General features: G+C 44.6%; 1 protein-coding gene across 1 annotated transcript in view; it reads left to right on the forward strand.

The window, feature by feature from the left end:
* Positions 1-2,366: 2,366 nt before the first annotated feature.
* CPNE9 (copine family member 9) overlaps positions 2,367-22,529 on the forward strand; it is a 262,960-nt gene continuing 242,797 nt past the window's right edge. Inside the window, exons 1-2 of the mRNA XM_077276307.1 lie at positions 2,367-2,541; positions 3,148-3,359. Coding sequence (XP_077132422.1) covers positions 3,283-3,359 — 77 coding nt within the window. The 5' untranslated portion in view covers positions 2,367-2,541; positions 3,148-3,282. The remainder of the gene's footprint in view (positions 2,542-3,147; positions 3,360-22,529) is intronic.

A 22,529-nucleotide genomic window follows, 5' to 3' on the forward strand; every position in this document is an offset into this window, starting at 1 on the left:
TGTGTTCCACCACAAGCCGAGGTCAATGCCTACAAATGGGGGGGTTACCCGGAGGGTCCGCGGCCCCCTTGTCCTAAATAAAAAATAAAATATTTTTTTTAATTGTAACATTTTCTAAAATGTACAGCAGTCTGGCAGTGATGGAGTTAAAAAAAATGACACTTCTGGAAAATTCCCTGCAGATCTAAGCGGAACAGGGTAAAATCCAAATTAAATTGCCTTCTTAACCCTTTACTGACTGGAAAACTAAAAGGAGAGAGAAAATTCCCTCTTCCTGCAGTGCCTGAACTCGATCGCCCCGAAATCCATGAAGTGAGCCCCCATAAAGATTTGACGACATTACACCCCTGCAAAGACCCCCCTCCAGGCATCAGCACAGGGGGAGCAATGTTGTCACTTCCCCCCATCATGTAAAATACCAGTTAAGGCAAAATGTCACAATCAGTCATTTTACAGAAAAAAAATAATATTTCTTGATTGTCAGATGCCAAAAAAACCCCTAAAATTACCGTTCCATGCACTTTTTTTTTTGGCACCGTATCCGGGCGTCGCTCGAGCCCCCTCCGGGATGCCGGTAATTGCTTGTCGCCCCATGCTGGGATCTGAATTACATTCTTTTAAGGCAAGATGTAAGTTTAGAAACTCTCAAATGCCACCGAACTGCCACCCAATATAGAAAGAGGTGAACATAATTAATCTAAAGGGCGATCAACAGATCAACTCAATTTATTCTTATTTTAGAAGCTCGGTAGTTGGGATTTTTTTTTTTTTTTTTAAGTTTCTCTTTTTTTATTACAGCTCCTTGAAGATAAACAAATCACGGAGTGTCCTGCTTCTGAAGCACCCCTTCCCCCAGCAATCAGATCATAATTATGTGGGAACCTGGCAGCAAGTGTTCTATTTTCCTGCAGTGCCCCCGCAGGAGAAATGAAGTATTACACACTGCAATCAATGATCTGTCTGGGTTGTGATCTGGTCCTGTGTAGAGCAAGAAATTATATTTGGAGCCACTCTCTATTTTTTGGCAAATAGATGAGAATCCTGAATGGAAGAGCCCTCTCTATTAAGTCAATTCATGACGAAAAGCTTACAGAACAAGGATAATAATTGTAAATATATATGTAAATCTATCTTGGACTTAGACTAAATACTTAGAAGGAATAAATATGTTCTATATTATTATTTATTTACTTAATTATTATTAATTATTTAATATTATTTTTTTATTATTCATTATTTACTATTCTTTATTTTGTTTAATATTACTTATTTATTATTATTTATTACATATGTTATATGACTTAATACTTACTATTATTTACTGCTAATTATTATTATTTACTATTATTTATTTTATTTAATATTACTTATCATTTATTGTTACTTATTATTTATTACATATTTTAGATTACTTAAGACATTATTTATTATCATTTACTGGTAATTACTATTATTTACTATTTATCATTATCATTAATATTAGTATTATTTTACTAAACATTCAGAAAAATACTTTACATGGTAAGATACTTTTATTATTAGATAAGCTCCACTTCTGTAATTAAGCTTTGTTGCAAGGATGTAGCAATAGGTGGTTCTGAGGTCACGGTGTCTGAAGGGGTCTCTCTGCCATAAAATGACATCATGGTAGGCGAGGGCACTTGTATAGTATTTGTATTGTGTCCTCACTGTACTGTTTTAGCATTTGCTTTGAGGTTTGGAACCTTTAAGTTATGCCTATGCCAAGATGGTCAAAACACAACAACTGCCCATCCCCTTCTGACTACAAAATGCCAGTTGCATAGCAGACCGTAGTCAGAGGCCCATAGGACACACGATAAGTTTACATTTATTCATAGGTGGAAAGCATCATTGCTAATCACATCAGTTCCTGAAATCAGGGGTGAATATACCATTGGTGCAATCTGTGCAGGCGCACAGGGGCCCAAGAGGAAAGGGGGCCACTACCAACTCCAAAGCAGCCAGAGGCTTCTGTTAGAGACTCATTATTGAACTGCAAAGGGCCCATATACTGTTCTTGCTCAGGGGCCCTCTTCTGTCTGTGTCCGCCACTGGCTGCATATCTAGCGATCCCCAAATATGTTATTATTATTATTGCAATCCCTTTAAATGCATAAAGATTTAATGCAATTGCCCTAAGTATAAATTTCGAGAGAATCCAAAGGTTAAGTAAATCACGATGCAATCGTGTTTCTAGAAAACAGTAAAACATCAGACAGCCAGAATTTCAGCCAAATGCTTTATTCAAAGCCTAAAATCTGTGACCGCAGGATAATAGCTGCTGCACCGCACGTCACCACTAGGTGGCCCATTGACATCACAGGCAGCCACTACTCGCATCCATTGAGGGATTCTGTGCACAATATTCATAGATACAGGTTGGTTTCTCGCATCCTCTATATTTTTTGCACAAGCCTGGGATAATGGCATGTATATGCGAGAGCTGAGTGAGGACCAAAGGCATTGGGGGGTCTCCAGCAGGGATCCAGCCAACACTGTTCCCCCCCTGCAACTTCACAGGTAAAGACAACTTTAATACATTTTCTATCATCTTCTGCCCATCCTGGGTTATTATTATGGGGACTTTCAGCTTTTTACTCCTTGCTTTCCTTTGCTGCATCTTAAGAAACTTTGTTGCCTCCTCATTGAATAGATCTTGAATATTCGGCAATATCTGGGTCTTGTGATTGAGAATTGGGAGGAAAATGCAACAGATGTAGCAAAGGCAAAAGCTCAGCTAGAATTTAATTCCCTGATACATCTGTGGTGGGTTAATCCCAGTATGGCACTGGTATTACACCAGCAGATCTTCCAAACTGCACATAGAAAATGCCACTGTGCAAGTGAGTGGGCACCATTGGACTGCGCCCAAAAAGGGGAAGGTGTGAGGGGTGTAGACCCGAATGAATCCAGAATATTGAGGGCGTCCTACTTCCCTGATAGGGTTAATAGTGGCACAGATATGGAGTGACTTTGATAAAGCAGGGATGTTACTCTAGAAATCCTGCCACCTGGGGATTAGAAAGGATGGCAAGTCCCACCGAGTATCTCAGAAAACATCTCAGACTCCTTCTATCCAGAAAGCCACCAGGAGTTTTCGACGCGTTGTGTCTTCTTCTGTTCTAGTTTTCATGGACTGGCATCTTGGACCTCTTCTTCAGCTCTTGATGATAGCCCTGCAGCCTTGACTTCCCAGAGCTGAAGATCACCCCAGGACATAGACCATCTCTATCGGCAGGTGGACCTGCAGACTCCAGGAGAATGGCATCTATTGGAGACTTTGACCCTGTACACAGCAGCGTGCCGGCCACCAAGATCGAGATCACCGTATCATGCAGGTAAGGAGGATAGTTCCAGGGGTCAAGATTTCTAAAAAGTGTTCAGGAAAGGGTTACGTGGCATGCTGGGCTTCTAGGGTTTTGGGTCCAGATCTGGTTGCGATGCAACAAGAATGTCCTTCTCCCAGGGCAAGGGTCCAGTTTTCTGCCTCAGCCCTATGTTAGCCAAGACAGAATGATCTGTTGGAAGCCAGGTTTCCCCCCCCCCCCACCAGCTGTGCCCCTCAGGTTGGATCATTTGGCATCTATCCATTTTCTTGGGCATGGCACCGAGGTCCAATGTTTATTGCTTACCATCAGTGTGTGGGACATTACACCTGGCCGCAGGGTGGGGAGTGATAAAACATTGTGTTTAGCATTGGATCAAGGTCCATTGTGTTGGGTGATATATTCACCATGGGTCCTTTGTGTCGGGCATCGGAGCAGTTTATCAGGCGGCATACTATGGTCCATTGTGTGAGGATGCTCAGGACAAAATAAGGTTCATCGCGTGGTCAATCAGGGCATGGTACCATGGTTCATTGCAGTCCTCAATTTTTATATATGGGGTTTGGGGCATCAGTACAATTTTTTCCATGGTCTATTGCACGGCTGAGTATTTAGGTCATTGAATCAAGGTCCATCCTGTGGTCAGTTTCTTGGCCATAGTTCCTTGTGGCACTCATCAATATCTAAAGATGGGGTGTTCTTTGTGGGCATCAGTCCAGTTGAACCATAGTTGATTGGTTGGTTTTTATTCAGGTCCATCCAGGGGACAATCATGGGTAAAATGGTTTATCATGTTGGGTGCTCATCAATATCTACTATAAGGGTTTTTTGGGGGGCATGAGTCCAGTTGGTCCACGGTTTGTTGCATGGCTCCGTATTCAGGTGCTTGGATCAAAGTCCATCTTGTGGTCCATCAGCCTCAGGTCCTGTGTTTTGGGCATTGCGTCCTACCTTACCCAGCACCGAATATGCAGGTTCTCTATGTGGGCATGGGTCAAGTTCTACCATGGCTTGATTTCAGGTCCAATGTGTGGGGCATTGTATCTAGAGTTAGCGTTGGAGGAGCCATTTCACATTCTAGTGACGGAGGCAATGGTGAATCATTTCCAGTATCTGGAGTATTGTGCATGGAGCCAAGGTCCAGAATGAGGAGCAGAAAGATCCTGGACAGTGGATTAAAGCCAAAATCCGGCACATGATTTACCACACAAATGTTCACTGTATAGAAATATATGGCACCCCCTTATAGATCCACTGCACTGCGCCCCCATAGTCGTGACCTTGCTGAATACCTCAATGAGACACCAGGGCCCTTCCACCCTCCTTGCTACCAAAAATCCAACACGACATTCTAAGCACCTCTGATGGAACCTATACCATAAGGCGGTGGTCTGCACCTTGTGGTTCCCCAGCTGGAGGGGAACTACTACTCCCAGTATACCAGAATAGTTGTAAAGACATGCTGGAAGTTATAGTTCCCTAATTCCTAACCCCAGATATGGGGACCATAAGAAAGAGCCATTATGTATTTTTGGGTAGAGTTACACTTTAGAAGTAGCCAAAATTAAGACAGTCAATCCCCCCAAGGTAACGCAAAGGCATGTTCATATGTAGTAGAGATGAGTGTGTCAGATGGAGACATATCGGACATAGCAGTGCAGAATTTGCAAGATTTAGAATGATGGGGTTGTTAAACATAGCAGAGCTGAGTCTGTGATATGTAGCAGGATTAGGTGTTTTGGACAATGCAGAGATGAGTTTGTCAGATGTAGCAGTACTGGGTTTTGCCAGATATAACAGCTTGAGGCATATCAGAGATAGCGGAGCTGAATGTGCAATGTTTAGTCGGACTGGGTTTGTTAAGCATAGCAGGGATGAGTTTGTTATCTGTAGGAGGGATATGCGTGTCTAGGTGAATTTGTCTGGGTTTATTAAGAAATAGCAGTGCTGAGTTTGTTATGCATAGCAAGGCTCGGTATCTTGGATAGAGAAAGCTGATTTTTTTTTTCACGAGTGTTGCTAGAATGATTTTATTAAAAATAGTAGAGCTGAATTTGTCATGTGTCGTAGGATGTGATGTCCCTGAGATCGCAGCAGAGTGTAATATTGAAGTAGCTCGGGGTGAGTGGGATGTGGCAGAGCTGAGCTTGTGATACGTAGCGTGACGCTTTGTGAGACGGTGGAGCTGAGCTTTCCGTAGTTTTCCAGGGTGTATTAGATATAGCAGAGCTGAGCTTGTTCATAAGTAAGGATGTGCGTTAAACAAGTGATTTGTGGGCTGCGGTATCAGAATTTGCATCTAAGCAATGGAAAAAGTGACAAAACTGTGTGCGGTATTTTTAAAAGTGTTTTATGTGGGTTTATCAACCACAAATCTGAATACACCCCGTCATATAGTGCACAAAAAGACAGTACAATGACAAATTCAGCTCTTCTACATTGGTAGATTGTGAGCCCTCGCGGGCAGGGTCCTCACTCCTCCTGTACCAGTTATGACTTGTATTGTTTAACATTATTGTACCTGTTTTTATTATGTATACCCCTCCTCACATGTAAAGCGCCATGGAATAAATGGCGCTATAATAATAAATAATAATAATAATCTGTAACATACTACACCACCGCACAAGTCGGTGCCTTTTAAGTTCATTATGGGGGAGCGCGCAGGATTAGTAATGTATATTGTTGTGGATTTCGTCTAGTAATCCGGGGCATCCATTATAGGATGGTATGGGGTATGACCGGCTCGCTGATCTCTAATCGCAGCAGATATTAGGAAAAAAAAAACCTCTCAATTCTGGATCCCTCTTAATTACTTCTGCTGGCTTCAGCGGATTGTTGTACTCGCTCAATTAACGCTGGATTCCAATCCAAGATCCATTGGGGTGGAAAGTAACTGTACAGATTGCTATTAGCGAAGGGTTAATGCGGGAGCGGGGAGGGTGGGGGCCTGAAGCACCTGGGAGCTCCACAGTATGGAGGACGTGGGGTAATGTCACCGCTCTGTCTATTCTGCTATGGCCACAGGCTGGCAGTGCGGAGGTTAAGCGTTTCTCGCTACGTGTCTGCGCCCATAGAAAACAGCATGAGATGTTCTAGAGGCTCCGTGACTCGGCAGTGAGGGGGAACAGGCGCAGCATATGGACGGGGAGCAAGATAATTCACACTGTGCGGAGCGGAAAATCCTGGAGGCCTGTGCTAGTGTCCCCATCTCCAGGGAGGAAGACAGATCTGCTCCTCTCACACAGAGCGAGCGAAACGGCTGTGCGGTTATATATACCGCCATTATCTACCCATAGGATACAGCGCCATATATCACCGCACAGATAGAATGTCACCGCCACACAGATACAGCCAACATCCAGCATCATAGCCAACTATCCCTGTAATATTCTGCTTCCTATCCATTATCTATCTATCATCTATCTATCTATCTATCTATCTATCTATCTATCTATCTATCGTGAAAAACCTGACCACCTCCTTAGTGTGAACAGGTGCAAGCAGTGTTTTCAGATATCTTGGCCCTTACAGAGGCTGCTGTGTTTCCTTTTCATATTATGTAGTCATCGCAGCTGTTCACACTAAGGAGACGGTCATGTTTTTCTGTATATTTTACTATTGGAGGTGTAACTGCCTCCTGTCTGACTTGGCAATCCTCCCATTAACCTGCAGGTGATGTCAACCAGTTCTACTTGCCCTTAAATTGTTGGCTCATAGCCCTGGAGAGACAGGTTTGTCCATGTAACTGTATGCTGCTAGCCCAAGAGATGCATGTCTAGTAGGATAGGACCCATCAGAGAAGTGTCGCCTTGCCGTGGTTGATGGGCACACATGAATTGGCCAATTTATGTGCTAAAAATCTTCACTTTTTTGTAATAACATCTTATTGATTAACAATGCAGCTTAGATTTAATGTTTCCTGTGTTTTCATATACCTTGGCCCTCACAGAGTGCTGCAGTGTTGCCTTTTCATATCTATCTGTCTATCATCTATTATCTATCTATCTATTATCTATCTATCATTTATATATCTATTATCTATCATTCTATATATCTATCTATATCTAAGATCTAGCTATTATCTATCTATCTATCTATCTATCTATCTATCTATCTATCTATCATCCCTCTATCTATTATCTATCTATCATTTATATATCTATTATCTATCATTCTATCTATCTATCTATTATCTATCTAAGATGTAGCTATTATCTATCTATTATCTATCTATCTATCATCCCTCTATCATCTATCTACAGTATCTATCTATTATCTATCTATCTATCTATCTATCTATCTATTATTTATCTATCTACAGTATCTATCTTTCTATTATCTATCTATTTATCTATCTATCATCTATATATCAGCCCTCTATCATCTATCTATTATCTATCTATTATCTATCATCTATCTATTATCTATCTATTATCTATCTATTATCTATCATCTATCTATTATCTATCTAACATCTATCTATTATCTATCATCTATCTATTATCTATCCTTCTATCTAGAAGAAAAAAAAGGGAACTGCATCGTATAGATGAATTCAGGGTGCAGGGCCCTCCAAAAAATATCCATTTGTATAAAAAAGAAAAAAGGAGGCAGCACTCCAACAAATGATGAAAAAAGTGGACTTTATTAGCCCATATGGTGTGGCAATGTTTCGGCTGTTACAAGCCTTTCTCAAGCCAAAAGGAAGAGAAAGGAGAAAGGCTGATCATAGCCGAAACGTTGTCACACCAGTCCATTTTTTTCATCATTTACTGGAGTGCTGCCTTCTTATTTCTTTTTTTATCCTTCTATCTATCTATTATCTATCTATTATCTATTATCTATCTATTATCTATTATCTATCATCTATCTATCATCTATCTATTATCTATCTATCTTCTATCTATTATCTATTTATTATCTATCATCTATCTATTATCTATCTTTCTATCTATTATCTATCATCTATCTATTATCTATCTATTATCTATCTATCTTCTATTATCTATTTATTATCTATCATCTATCTATTATCTATCTATCTATTATCTATCTTTCTATCTATCTATCATCCATCCATTTTCCATGATATCCTTATAATGGCGCCTCTCCCCCCCCTCGGCTCCGTCCTCCCCTGTGGGCTCACGTAGAGGAGATTGCTCGCGGTATAAGTGCAGCCCAGCAGGCAGCGCCGTGTAGAGGAAATGTTAAATGGTCGCTCTCCTGTCTGTACCTTTATATATAGTTGTGAGCTGAACTTTCTCTCCAGCAGCAAATGAGTGTAATTGGCGTAAAAGCGGAGACGAGTTACAGGAAATCTTGGTCCGACAAGCACATCTCACAAACACTGCAAACTCCAGAGAGCGCACTGAGACTCCGCGCTCCGAGAAACAACGGATGTAAAAAGCAATTACACCCTGCGTATATTCATACATGGATGTGATAAATCCACACTGTAGTATACGGTGTATAATATAGAGAGGAAATAAGCTTTGTGTATACATATGGCATATACCCACTATGGGCACCGCTGTACGGCTGCCATCTGCAGAGATATACAGAGAATAGAGGGGCCCTGTATCCAATCTCTCAGGAGATCCCCCTTTAGGTCTGGTTCACACCATCATGAACCCTTTCTCAAGGACTTGTGTTTGTTTGCTCCCTTCTAGGATAAATGGGCAACCCTGCCCTCCAATACCCCCCGATTATTAGTTTATTAGTTTCCCTTTACCCATGTGGTGGTGGAGCTTTGCTGAACTTCTCAGTATGCCCACTAAGATTCCCTGCGATCCCCCTTAACTGTAAACTATTTGAGAAGTATTTTGTTTTCCTGCAGCGCCACCACAGGGGAAATAAAGTATTACCTCTCGCTTCCTAAAACTCAATGTAGACAAAACCGTACTCATCATCTTTCCTCCATCTCACATATCTCCCCTACCCGATCTATCTATTATGGAAAACGGCATCACGCTCTCTCCCGCACCTGAAATGCCTCGGAGTAACTCTCAACTCTGCCCTGTCCTACAAACCGCACGTCAAACTCTGGCCACCGCCTGTCGCCTCCAACTCAAAAATATTGCCAGAATCCATCTTTTCCTCAGCCCTCAATCTACTAACACTCTTGTGCATGCCCTCATCATCTCCCGCCTTGATTACTGCAACACCCTCCTCTGTGGCCTCCCCGCTAACTCCCTTGCCCCGCTCCGCTCAAGTCCATCCTCAACTCTGCTGCCCGGCTAATCCACCTCTCTCCTCGCTTCTCCCCTGTTTCCCCCCTCTGCAAATCTCTTCACTGGCTCCCAATTCCCCAACGAATCCAGTTCAAACTACTAACACTGATCTACAAAGCCATCCACAACCTGTCCCCTCCCTATATCTCTGAACTAATCTCCCAATATCTTCACTCACGTAAACGATCCTCCCAAGACCTCCTACTCTCCTCCACACTTATTCGTTCCTCACACAACCGCCTCCAAGATTTCTCCCGAATATCCCCCATCCTCTGGAATTCCACGCCTCAACACGTCCGATTCCACCACCCTCGGATCCTTCAGACGGAACCTGAAAACCCATCTCTTCAGGAAAGCCTACAATAACCATTCTGCCACCTCACCACCACCCGAGCTGCCTCCTCACCACCACCCGAGCTGCCTCCTCACCACCACGCGAGCTGCCGCCTCACCACCACCAGAGCTGCCGCCTCACCACCACCAGAGCTGTTGTCCCACCACCACCAGAGCCCCTGCCCCCCCAACCTTCTGTCTCTTCCCCATTATCCCGTAGAATGTAAGTCCGCAATGACAGGGTCCTCTCCCCTCTGTACCAGTCTGTCATTGTAAATTTGTCTACTGTAAACGATATCTAGAACCCTGTATGTAACCCCTTCTCATGTACAGCACCATGGAATTAATGGTGCTATATAAATAAATAATAATAACATGATTCCCAATTAAATCAATGGGCTGTATGTGTAATGATTGAACATTCTGGGTCCTCCTGAGTGAGAGACACTCTTTGTACAATAGCTGCTCTCTACTTTTGTCAATAATTAAGGGTCCTGAATAGTGGACCCCCCTTTATATTAACTCAGTAAGAATTTCCAAAAAAAGAAATATAAAAATGGATTTTCTGAACCTCACACCCCTTGTAAGGAAGAAATCAATCAGATTTGACCATTCAAGAGACCTGGAAAGTTGAGTGACAACTCCAGTAGAAACTGAAATTGGTGTCCATCAAACTTTTCTCGAAGCAGATGTAACCAAGAACCGACCTGATGGCAGAAAACAACTCAATGTCTATGGTTTGGGATATAATTTAAGAGAAATAGGTTGGAAATATCCATTTACATTATCCATGGTTGGCATGTGAGCAATGGAGAGTTTCTTTACACAGAGATTCCCTATGCGTTTTATGAATGTAGAGATGCAGAACCAATCTATATGGAAATCTGTCTCATCTGCTCCACCCGGACGAGCGTCTCCAGCTTATCACTTCAAGATTCATGATATTGTTTATAAGAGTTGTGCAGTAACGCTATAACCGTGTCTGTGCGGAGCGGTGGTGCCTCCATGGTGGAGTCAATGATGGGCTAAGGATGACTGAGGATGACATCTAATGGCATCCAGTAATAAGAGCAGAGTCAGAGTTCCTGCATATCAAGTACAAGACACTATTTCGAGAACTCATGGTCGTTCCATCCTGTAAGTAATATTTTCAGAAACATCAAGAAGAAAGTTTAATAACTGGTGGATCAGGGACCATTCATGGTGCTTCATCAGAACCTGGCTCTGCGCATTTCCTTTACATGGACTCTTGCCACTGGTGCCACATGAACCCGGTCCACCTGTGCTGTGTGGGTCCAGTCAACCTGTTTCACATGTTTCCTGGATTTTCACCCCCTGTTCTTAATGCATTCTGTTCTTTTGCTCCATATAGACTCTTTCCATCTGATCTACATGGACCTTGTCCAGCTGTGTCTCAAGGAGGCTGTCCAATTATTGTATGTGGACATTGTCCAAAAGTTCCACATGAACCCTGTTCACCTCTTTTACTTATGTCCTTCATTTGTCTTTACGCAATTAGTTTTACATGAACCTTGCTCATCTCTTCTTCATGGATTTTGTCCATATTTATTACATGGATCTTGTCCACCTGTTCTTCATGGACTCTGTCCATTTGTACTGCATAGACGTTGTCCACTGGTTCTTCATGGACCCTGCCCAGTTGTACTGCATAGACCTTGTCCACTGGTTCTTCATGGACCCTGTCCAGTTGTACTGCATAGACCTTGTCCGCTGGTTCTTAATGGACCCTGCCCAGTTGTAGTGCATAGACCTTGTCCACTGGTTCCTCATGGACCCTGTCCAGTTGTACTGTATAGACCTTGTCCAATGGTTCTTCATGGACCCTGGCCAGTTGTACTGCATATACCTTGTCCACCGATTCTTCATGGATCCTGTCCATTTGTATTACATTGACCCTGTCCACCTGTTCTTCATGGACACTGACCATTTGTACTACATGAATTTTGTTCACCTATTTTTCATGGACCCTGATTATTTGTCCTACATGGACACGGTACACCTGCTCCTCATAGATCCTGTTCTTTTGCTCTACATAGACCTTTTCCACCTGTTCTGCATGAATCCTGTCCTTTGACCTTGTCCAACTTTTCTTTATGGATCCCATCATTTTGTACTACATGGACTTTATCCATCTGCTCTTCATAGACCCTGTCCACCCATTCTTCATGAACCCTGTCCATTTGTCCTACATGGTTGTTGTCCACCTGTTCTTCGTGGATCCTGTCCATTTATTTTAAAACAAATGTGTCCACCTATTCTACTTTGACCTTGTCCACTTGTGCCCCAAGAAGCAGATTCACCTGTGCTGCAAGGACCCTCTCTACCTGTGCCACGTAGATCTTGTCTACTTGTTCCTTGTCACTTGTTCTACATGGGCTTTGTCCTACTATTCCTCATAGATCCTACATAGAGCCAATATCCTACATGAACCATTCCCTACCATTTTAAATGGGTCCTTTCCACCTTTTCTACATGTACCTAGTCCACTTTTTCTATATGGACCTTATCCTCTTCTCTTACATGGACTGAATCCAACTGTTCCACATGAATTCTTCACAAATGTTCTACAAACGAAGCCAATTGTGCATGGCCATGAAAACAATATCTGCCATCATCTCCTAAACTAGGCATAGACAAGATGGACATCGCCTCTTACAGAACCAACACCAAAGCAGTTGAGGGACCTAGCAGAATATTGGTGGCATGTTTACTTTAAGAACGGACTGCCTCATCTGTCATCGAAGGAAACGGTTTAATTCCAGAGTTATTAATTAGAGTCTGAAGCGGGTGATTTACTGCCCTCTAATACCTTCCTCGCTCTCTCAATGTCTTCACACATGGCCAAATGTGACCTTATCTAAATCTGCATCCATCATGTTCAAGAAGACCTGCACTCGGAGACGTGATTGAGGAGGATGACAAACGTATGCTTCATGCTAACAATTTGGGGACAATTATAATTTGTAATTGCACAGTCTATATATAGTCCAGGGACTGCTCTAGAAGACGCGCCGTCTGTCTAACATACAAAAATCCCCGTAAATGTAACTAAAGGGTTGGTCCTCACTATACCGGGTCTTTATTGTAGTGTTGGCTCTTTAAGGGGGTATTATTTCAATGCAAAATATTATTTTGGCACTATATTGCGGTATTATGTATATACCACCCTTTACACGAGTAATGTATGGCAGTATTTTGAGGGAACTGTATAGGAGCATAAATTAGGCATTATATGGTGGTATTTTTTAGATATAGCTTTGCAGTACTTGTAGAAATTATATGGCAGTATTGTGTCACTTGTATAAAAGCATAAAGTAGGCATTATGGCGGTATTATTTAGATAAGGTATGGCAGATTTCTCTGGGGAATACATTGCAGTATTTTGTTGGAGGTGGATGGAAGCATTATTTAGGCATTAAATGGCAGTATTATTGTTATGTAGTATGGCAGTTATATAGACATTGTGTGGGCATTATGTTGCAGTATTTTATAGGTTCTGTATGGGAGAATTTATTATGCATTACATGGCAATATTTTTATATATACCATTGCATTATTTTTAAGCATTGAACGGCAGTATAATGTCAACAATATATTGCTGGTAGTGTAGAAAAACATTTATTAGGCATCATATCACAGTAATATTTACATATGACCCAGCATTTTTTAGAATGTCAGTATTCTGTCTGTGCTGTATGGGAGCATTACCTTGGCATTAAATGTCGGTATTATTTAGAAATAGCATAATAGCAAAAGGGAACTTGTCACCTCAAATTGGCGGGCATTTACATGAGTTTTTACCGGTCCAATGGGCAGCGTTTCCTCTTCATTTCTCCACCCCGTCCGTCCCTGTTGTCCGCAATATGTTAGTGAATTATAGTACGTGTGCGCCATAGTTGGCGAATGCGCAATGCAGTCTTCGGTGGCGCACGCGCAGTATGCTTTGCCCAACTGCGGGCAAAGCTGAAAAGCATTACTGCGCATGCGCCCGTGCGCTATGTCCCGAAACACAGCGAAATACTTCTGGGACATAGTGCGCAGTAATACTTTTCGGCAAGGGTGCAAAATATGGCGGTATTATATCCATACTTTATGGAAGGCTTTTTGCTGATTCTCTCTGAGTTTTCTCACAAACCGATACCAGAAATTATTAAGCAGAATTTTTAACAACCTGACAAGAGAAGACGACTCTGGGAATTAAATGTACTGATTAATTTTTGGGGAATTTAAAGGGAAAGCATTCTTTAAATATAAAAGTCAAGGACATACATATATTGTATACCAAAATAACAGCTCATTGGGCCCTTGGAGAGAAGGGGTCCAGCCCTGATTGAATCTCTGTGCAGAACTGGCCTCTATAACTGCACCGTCAGAAAATAAGAGGATGGAGAAAAAGCACAATGGTCACAGAAAGAGACCTTTTATACTATCTCCAGGTGTATACGCAGCCATAGGGCTCAGGTCACACTATCGGGAAAGTATATGCCACTCGCCTATATAATGGGTTGCTACAATCGGGGTCAATAAATGATGCGTCACAACACAGGTATTAATCAGATAAACGATTGCAGTTTGCACTGAGTCTAAATATGTCCTGAGTCTAAATAAACATCATGGTTCCAGATACAGCGCTTTTTTTTTTTTTTTTTTCAAAAAATGTCAAAAGAAAAATAATTGCCTTCCATTTTTTTTGTACTGGTTTTTTTTTTCAAACGGTAGTCCATTTTTTTTTTTCTATTTTACCTTGTGATTTATTTATTTTTTTAAATTCCCTTTTGGATTTTTATAAGTACAATGCACAGGAAAAAAAATGTCCGCAAAAAGCCACAATAAATATATTTTTTGCCATTTTTTTGTAAACATTTTTGTTGTCTGCTTCATCTAGCAGACTCCGCATTGTCGACAAACTCTGCTCTGCTACACCTGACATACGCAGCTCTGCTCCATTTGTGCCTGTGACCCATTTATAGGGACGCGACTCTTCTCAGCTGGAGACAGTTATAACACCAGTTCGTTTTACCATTCAGAGGGCGCAGGACATGTTAGATGGTGTGAACACCAGTGTGTAGTACCCGGGGGCAGGTCTATGTTGTTGCGCCCGAGTCACATCGTTCCTATCCGCTGCCCTCCTTAATAAGTGTTGACAAACAGTGAATCATTGCGCAATTATGTCAACCCTTCCTGTCAACCGTCTGAATTTGTACAGCAAAGCCTCGCTGCAGGAGCCTTATTACTACCAGATAATTACCCCATAGGGTTTCATAAAAGCCCATGGGGGGTATTTATGTGATGTGATATAAAAAAAAAAGGGAAAAACTTCAGGTTGGTCTGTCTAGTTATTTGGACATCAATCATCCCGACTGTCTGGATTCTGGTAGTAGTCACCTTATTAGTGGTGGCGGAGTTAACTCCTTACACACCATCCACAGGAGCACACCGTGCTGATTGTACCACAGTCTAAGGCTATCTGCACACGTTGTGGTATTTCCCGCGTATCCGCAGTGTTTTTGATGCTGCGGATCTGCAGCAGTTTTCTATGCGTTTACAGCAGCATGTAAAGGCTTCAAGCACATGGCTGTAATCAGGGCCCAAACTAGAAACTGAAGGGCCAACCTTTTGAATGCCCCATACACACCTTCTTGCAAAGTCTCAAAAAACTCTGGGAAACAGAGCACCTTTAGTACCCCACACACTTTCATAGTGCCCCCAATCAGTGATCGTGCCCCTTTGTGCCCACTCACAATAATAATGTCCCCTTAGTACCTTCACACAGTAGTGATGCCCCCTTAGTTATCTGCACACACACAGTATGAGGTCAACTTACTTTTCCCCATCGAGTATGAAGTCTTCTATGTGGACCACAAATTGGAGCCCACACACAGTCCGATCCCCCTTCAGGTGTGATGTCTCCCCATGGTGAATTGCCACCTCAGTGCTACCCACCTCAATATGTCTTCACATTGTACAATGCCCCCGGAGTTGCCGCCCGCAGCAAAGTGAATTATTGAATCCCCCTTGGTAAAAGAAAGGCTAGCTACAGCTCTGACTTTGCCTGAGGCCAGTTGCAGACTAGCTTTTTCTGGGTATGTCATTTCCACAAGTGTAAGTCCCAGCCCAACCTTAGCACTCAGTATCCGTTCCTGCATCCATAACATGGTCGCACAAATGTGCCAGTAAAAAAGCTTGTTACAACTGCCATAAAGAGCTTAGGTATCCTTGACATTGCTGCTTTTTTGTTTAAATTTTGTAAAAATATTTTGAAAAATTTGAATTTTTTTTTTACATTTTTGGTGCGTTCCATCTGGATTTGTATGTTTTTGGGGTTTTTTTTTCCCAAAAACTGAAGCCATTTTGTCTTCTATAACAAACCCCTATCCTTCTTCACCCACTGGTGTAAATCCAATCTTCGAGGCATCAATCACTTACACAAATCAATGAGGGTAGAACAGTTTTGCATGTTTTATTGTTAGTGAAAGATCTCTGTGTGTTCCCCTGGGTCATGTTATTTTAATGAAAGCCGTCAGATTTTAGTGCAGCATTACTACATTCTCCACCTTGATTAAATTCATATTCCTTCCTTCCAATCCCCCCTGGTGGGGCCTGAAGAAGCACCTAGCGGCTGATCCTATTATCTGTAATATTAGTGTTATTAAACCTCCTATACAAGGAGAGGGGCTTACAGACACCCACACAGGAGCTGGGAAAGCCTGTAGTGAGTCACAGGATTGAACGGGCCGTGAATTCCCCCCCGAGACTGCAGGGAACTTCTGATTTATGCAGTGGTTGGAGCTGTAGGGTGCCAGTCTGCCATGCCAACCTCCAGCGCCATGCGTCTAGATAATATATTCAGGTATATGAGTCAGTGAGTGTCAGCACAGATATCCGCTCTACGCAGCAGACAATGGCGTATTTAAGACTTGAAAGCTGAACTGCCAATTACAGTTTCATCAGACGTTGCCTTTTTATTCCTCACTACGAATGTAAGTCGGCAAATGCCAACTTTTTTTTAACGAGGATTGTATAAAATTGGAAAAAAATATATCTGATATGGTTAATAAACAGCACAGCGCTTACCCTCAGGTCAGGCTGGGAAGTGCAGCAGTCATTGGAGTTGCAATACCAGACACAGGCTATGAGCGATGGAGGCGCTGTTTATAGAAAAAAATATTGATCTTCACGGAAGGGATCCAGGTTTAAAAACAGAAACTAGTTTAGACTGGGGATGGTCTGGATAGAAGATAGATAGGTTCGTGCTGCCCTGGTTCAGCATCCAGTCTGGTCGCCTTTTTCTGGTGGTCTACACTTCCGCCCCTGCCATTCTGAGCACCTCTGGAGTTAACTAAGCCTCACATTATGTCATGACTTGCATCGTGCCGCAACGTTATGCTCTCGTAGGATTTCAGGTCAAGGATGTTGGGTGCAGAAGTGGAGTTCAGTTGCTAGAGAGGACCGGCCTGGACACCAGACAAGGAACTTCTGGCATTAATGGTCATCATGGCCACCTTACTGGCCACTATGCACTAGAGCAGCGCTGTTCTGATGCAAATTTTAGACTGTGGGCAACCTCCTTACCGTGGGTCCTTGGCCCCCTATTGATTTGAAGAGTGGGCAGATGTGCAGTCCACAGCCATGCCCATTGTAGAGTAGACAGAGCTGTGCAGGTCCTGCCAACACTGAGAACAGCTGATCTGCGGGGTGCCGGGTGTCGCATCTCCACCAATCAGACAGTTATTACCTACCCTACGGATAGGCCACCAGTGTTAAAGTAGAGGACAACCTCTTTAAAAACCTCAAAAAAGATACCTGGAAAAATTCCTCCCATTCATTTCTGTAAGAAATCCATTTTGCTTCTCATATGAGCAGTTTTAGCTACGTTTTGTTTTTTTTCTGACGACATTTTGAAAAACACCTATTAGAAAAAAAATGTAAGTCACTTCTTTGAATTGGATATGGGTGGAATTCTTTCCAAAAACCATGCAAATTGCCTCTTCTCAGAAAAAGAGGACTTTACTCTATAGCGCCACCTATTGGAAGTAGCGATCCTACAAGTCACAATCAACCCTTTAACGAGTCGTGCAATAGTGCAGCGCCCCAGAGTTCTGGTCGTTGCAGTACTGTGGCTTCGCCGCTAAGGGGAGCCATGGTACGTTCGATGGCACCGAAGGAGTTCCTCCAATCAGGTATCACAGACACCAATATGTTTCACAGCTGGGCCTCCGGGGGGAGCTAAGGGTGCTATTCATTAGGCCACTCCCCACCATAGTGGGTAAACTGGGGGTCAGGCAGGAAGTTAGAGAGAACACTGACGGGATTGAACGGAGCAACACCCTGTGGCAGGGGGTGTTGTGAAGGGAGAGACTGTAGGGTCTCTGCCAGGGGTGGGATCCTGGCAGAGGCTTGGCATTGAAAGAACGTAACGGGTCCGCGCAGGCTCCTGGAAGCGGCGGGACTCAAGAAAGGACTAGAAGCGAGATAGATTGTGCTGAGTGAGAAACGAGATCAAGCAGAAGGAGAATACCAGCAGGGGTTTTGTTGAAAGAGGCAGCACCCTGCTGAGGCGCAATACCGGTGGCCGGAACGCCGAGGGAGTGGATTAGAATACAGCTTCAAGCCATACTCCAAACAGCGGCAGGACAGTCGGTCTCAGGCGGGCTGTCTACCACATATCACCTATGAAGTCTTGGGGGGCAATTGCGGGAGAGGGGCGACTCTAGGGTCCCGGAAGAACTCCAGGCCTACCTGACAAACGGGTGCCATTCCAACCTGAATACAGGGAAGGGGTGGATTACAGAGGAACATCAAATCGAGTTGTGAGGGAACTTAAGAAACAGACACAACCGTTGTGGGGTTACTTTCCGTAAGCACAGCAGGGAAGGACTACAACACATAGCGCTAGAAGGAAGGCACAGATTTCCACCTGAGAGGAGAACTCTGGAGGTGCCATTGGACCGGCCGGACTTGCGTAGCCTGGTGAACCGTGTTCTGGACTGAGGACTCAGAGATCTCCAGTAAAGAGGTAAAGAGACTGCAACCTGGTGTCCTCGTTATTTACCGCGACTTACACCCCACAACTGCACCGCTCCACCGCTATCATTACTACCACCTATTCCACCGGACGTCCCCCACTGACGGACAGGGCCACGGACCGGGTCTAGCCACCGTGACAACCCCGAGACTGAGACCCAGAGGCCCGGCTCCGGGTATCCCCTCGGCCCTGCGGCGGTGTGGGGGCGCTCCAAAACTTGGCGTCACGAACAGGATCTACTTAAGCCTGAAGAATCAGGTCATGTGTGCCTAGAGACTGTGATTTACTGTGCTTGGACTGTACTTTATTGCAAGACTGTGTGCTGTGCCATTTGCCGCCAAAATCCGCCGCCATTGCAGCGCTGAGGAAAGCGCAGGAAGAGAAGAGGGGCGTGGAGTGGGCGTAGACGAGCTGGAGAGCGCGAACAGTAATGGCCGCCCAGTCTAAGTATTTCTGTGTCCTGAGGACGTGCCCGTCAACAGCTGAGGTACGCCTCCTGATCTTGGTCGGAGGGTGGAGACCATGGGGACGGGGCCGCCCACGGAAGAGACCGCGGGAAGAAGACGCGGGAGAGGAGAAAAAGATGGCGGCGCCCGAAGCACCACGCGGAGCTGAGTCGGCTCAGTCTGAGGCCGCGGCGTCCGAGATAGGCTCCGAGGCACCGCTGCTGGGAGGTCTGACCCTTATCGAGTCCCCGATGGGCCGACCTCCGACGCCGTTATCGGAGGAACGTGTGGCTGCGGCCGAGGCCCGCCAGCTGACCCGCCGACTGAGGGCCGATGCCCGCGTGCTCACCCGGGTGGGCCAACCCACCGAGATTAAGCTGTCTCCCATTGCTCCTTACCCGGACCCGGCTGAAAGCGCCCTACCTGCACCGGGTCTGAAGATCATGCCGGATGCGGAGCACTTACGGCGCCTTATGGCAGAGTGGCGGAGCCGGCCCCAGCCTGCAGAACAAGTGGACTTGGTTAGTGTCCCCGAGATTTCGCCCTCACACTGGGGTGTTGTGGTGGCCTTCCATCCCCAGCAAGGGAGAGGGGTCATACAGGAGATCGGGGAGCCGATCCAGGTCCGGGTGGACCGAGAAGAGGTGGAACCTTCTGGCAGGCGGTCTGATTGCAATCTGGAGCCGGGGGACGCCGTCACCTATACGAGGTGGAGAAAGAACACCAGTGAGACGGGCTGGTTTGCCCGGGGGGTCCAACGATGTGTCGCCCTCCAGGCTGCTGCTGGGACACCAGAAGAGGATAGTCCTGGAGGAAAGGCAGCGGGACCTGACCCCGCGGAACCAGGGGAAGTTCGACCTCACCGCGCCCCGGAGAGGCGGGTACGCCTACCGACGAGAAGGACCTCCCGGAGAGGGATTCTATCCTTACTGGGACCAGAACGGCGTCCTGGCTCACCGGGCCGATCTGTGAGTCTGGTGAAGCCAGGAAGAAGGTCACCTCCCGTAGAACCTCAGTAAGATATAGCTTTCAATGTTATGAAAATGTACATAGTTGCTACTGTATTGTTTTAACTGTTCCTGTTGCTGCTAAACCCGCCCAGGGTTAATGGATCCCTTTGTTGACCCGGGATCCCTGTGTTTGTTCTGAGTTTTCTTGAAATCTTACAAAAGTGTAAAGAACTGCAGAAATCATGGACTGTGCATGATTCGAACTTCCTTTGTAAATAGTTTGCACCTTCTTAAAGGTGCACCCTACTGGTTTTAGCCAAAGACACTTTGCGAAGATATTTGCCCTATCTGTTTGAGCCAAAGACACTTTGTGAAGATACCTTTCCTACCGGTTCTAGTTAAAGACACTTTGCGAAGATACCATGCCGGAACCTTTGCATGGGCCGGTAGGCTGAGAAGACGAGCTACCTTAGAAAGACTTGGTCTCCTCTTAAAGGGGATGTGAGAAACTGAACTTGAGAGAGATACTGTTGCAGAACAGTAATGCCATAATGATGCTTTGAAAAGAAATGTAACTGTTTTACATGCTAAGTTATATGTGTTGAATTTGTTGAAATGTGAAATCTAAATAATGTTTTGCAGAAAGAAGAGATGCAGAGAGCCCGTAGGGGTAGATGTAGAGGTCTGCATAGTTGAAAGTAAGCGAAGTAATAATGAAGGTGAGGATAGAAGGTAAACCCCGCGTCCCCATTGAAAGTTACTTTGTTACTAAGGACAGAGAGTGAACCCGTAGGGGTTAGAGAGTGAGTCCTTAAAGGAGCCGAGTAGAGCGGGCTCAGAGTTCTTTAAACGAAAGGAATGTTATGTCTATACTATGTATAGTAGCGAAAGGCAGTAGGCCCTGGATGAACAGGGCGGTCCTGTAAAAGAAAGGAGAGGCAGTAGGTCTGGTGCCATAGGGACAGGCGGTCCTGCAGGTTCAAAGTAGGAGAATGTGAAGTTACCTTACCCTGTAATGTGATTATAGGAAGGCCTTTGGTAAACTAAGAGTGTATGTTTCTTAAAGGCAATGTTAATTTATTGTTCCAGAATTTGCACTAAGTAGAATACCCGGTTGGGTAACAGGAGTTATGCATAGCCTGTAATTTATAATGTTGACCATGTTTGTAACGTTAAAAGTGTCCTCACCTCCCATAAAGGGAAGCCTGTTCAAGTATACTTATTGTTTTGCACTCAACAAAATTGTATGTCTGTTTACTAATCTGTATTGTTGTTTTTCTTCCCAGTCCCGGAGTACTGTGTTTAACCAGGGGGGAGTGCAGCGCCCCAGAGTTCTGGTCGTTGCAGTACTGTGGCTTCGCCGCTAAGGGGAGCCATGGTACGTTCGATGGCACCGAAGGAGTTCCTCCAATCAGGTATCACAGACACCAATATGTTTCACAGCTGGGCCTCCGGGGGGAGCTAAGGGTGCTATTCATTAGGCCACTCCCCACCATAGTGGGTAAACTGGGGGTCAGGCAGGAAGTTAGAGAGAACGCTGACGGGATTGAACGGAGCAACACCCTGTGGCAGGGGGTGTTGTGAAGGGAGAGACTGTAGGGTCTCTGCCAGGGGTGGGATCCTGGCAGAGGCTTGGCATTGAAAGAACGTAACGGGTCCGCGCAGGCTCCTGGAAGCGGCGGGACTCAAGAAAGGACTAGAAGCGAGATAGATTGTGCTGAGTGAGAAACGAGATCAAGCAGAAGGAGAATACCAGCAGGGGTTTTGTTGAAAGAGGCAGCACCCTGCTGAGGCGCAATACCGGTGGCCGGAACGCCGAGGGAGTGGATTAGAATACAGCTTCAAGCCATACTCCAAACAGCGGCAGGACAGTCGGTCTCAGGCGGGCTGTCTACCACATATCACCTATGAAGTCTTGGGGGGCAATTGCGGGAGAGGGGCGACTCTAGGGTCCCGGAAGAACTCCAGGCCTACCTGACAAACGGGTGCCATTCCAACCTGAATACAGGGAAGGGGTGGATTACAGAGGAACATCAAATCGAGTTGTGAGGGAACTTAAGAAACAGACACAACCGTTGTGGGGTTACTTTCCGTAAGCACAGCAGGGAAGGACTACAACACATAGCGCTAGAAGGAAGGCACAGATTTCCACCTGAGAGGAGAACTCTGGAGGT

The sequence above is a fragment of the Ranitomeya variabilis genome, chromosome 8 (genome assembly GCF_051348905.1).
Source record: "Ranitomeya variabilis isolate aRanVar5 chromosome 8, aRanVar5.hap1, whole genome shotgun sequence".
Classification (NCBI taxonomy): domain Eukaryota; kingdom Metazoa; phylum Chordata; class Amphibia; order Anura; family Dendrobatidae; genus Ranitomeya; species Ranitomeya variabilis.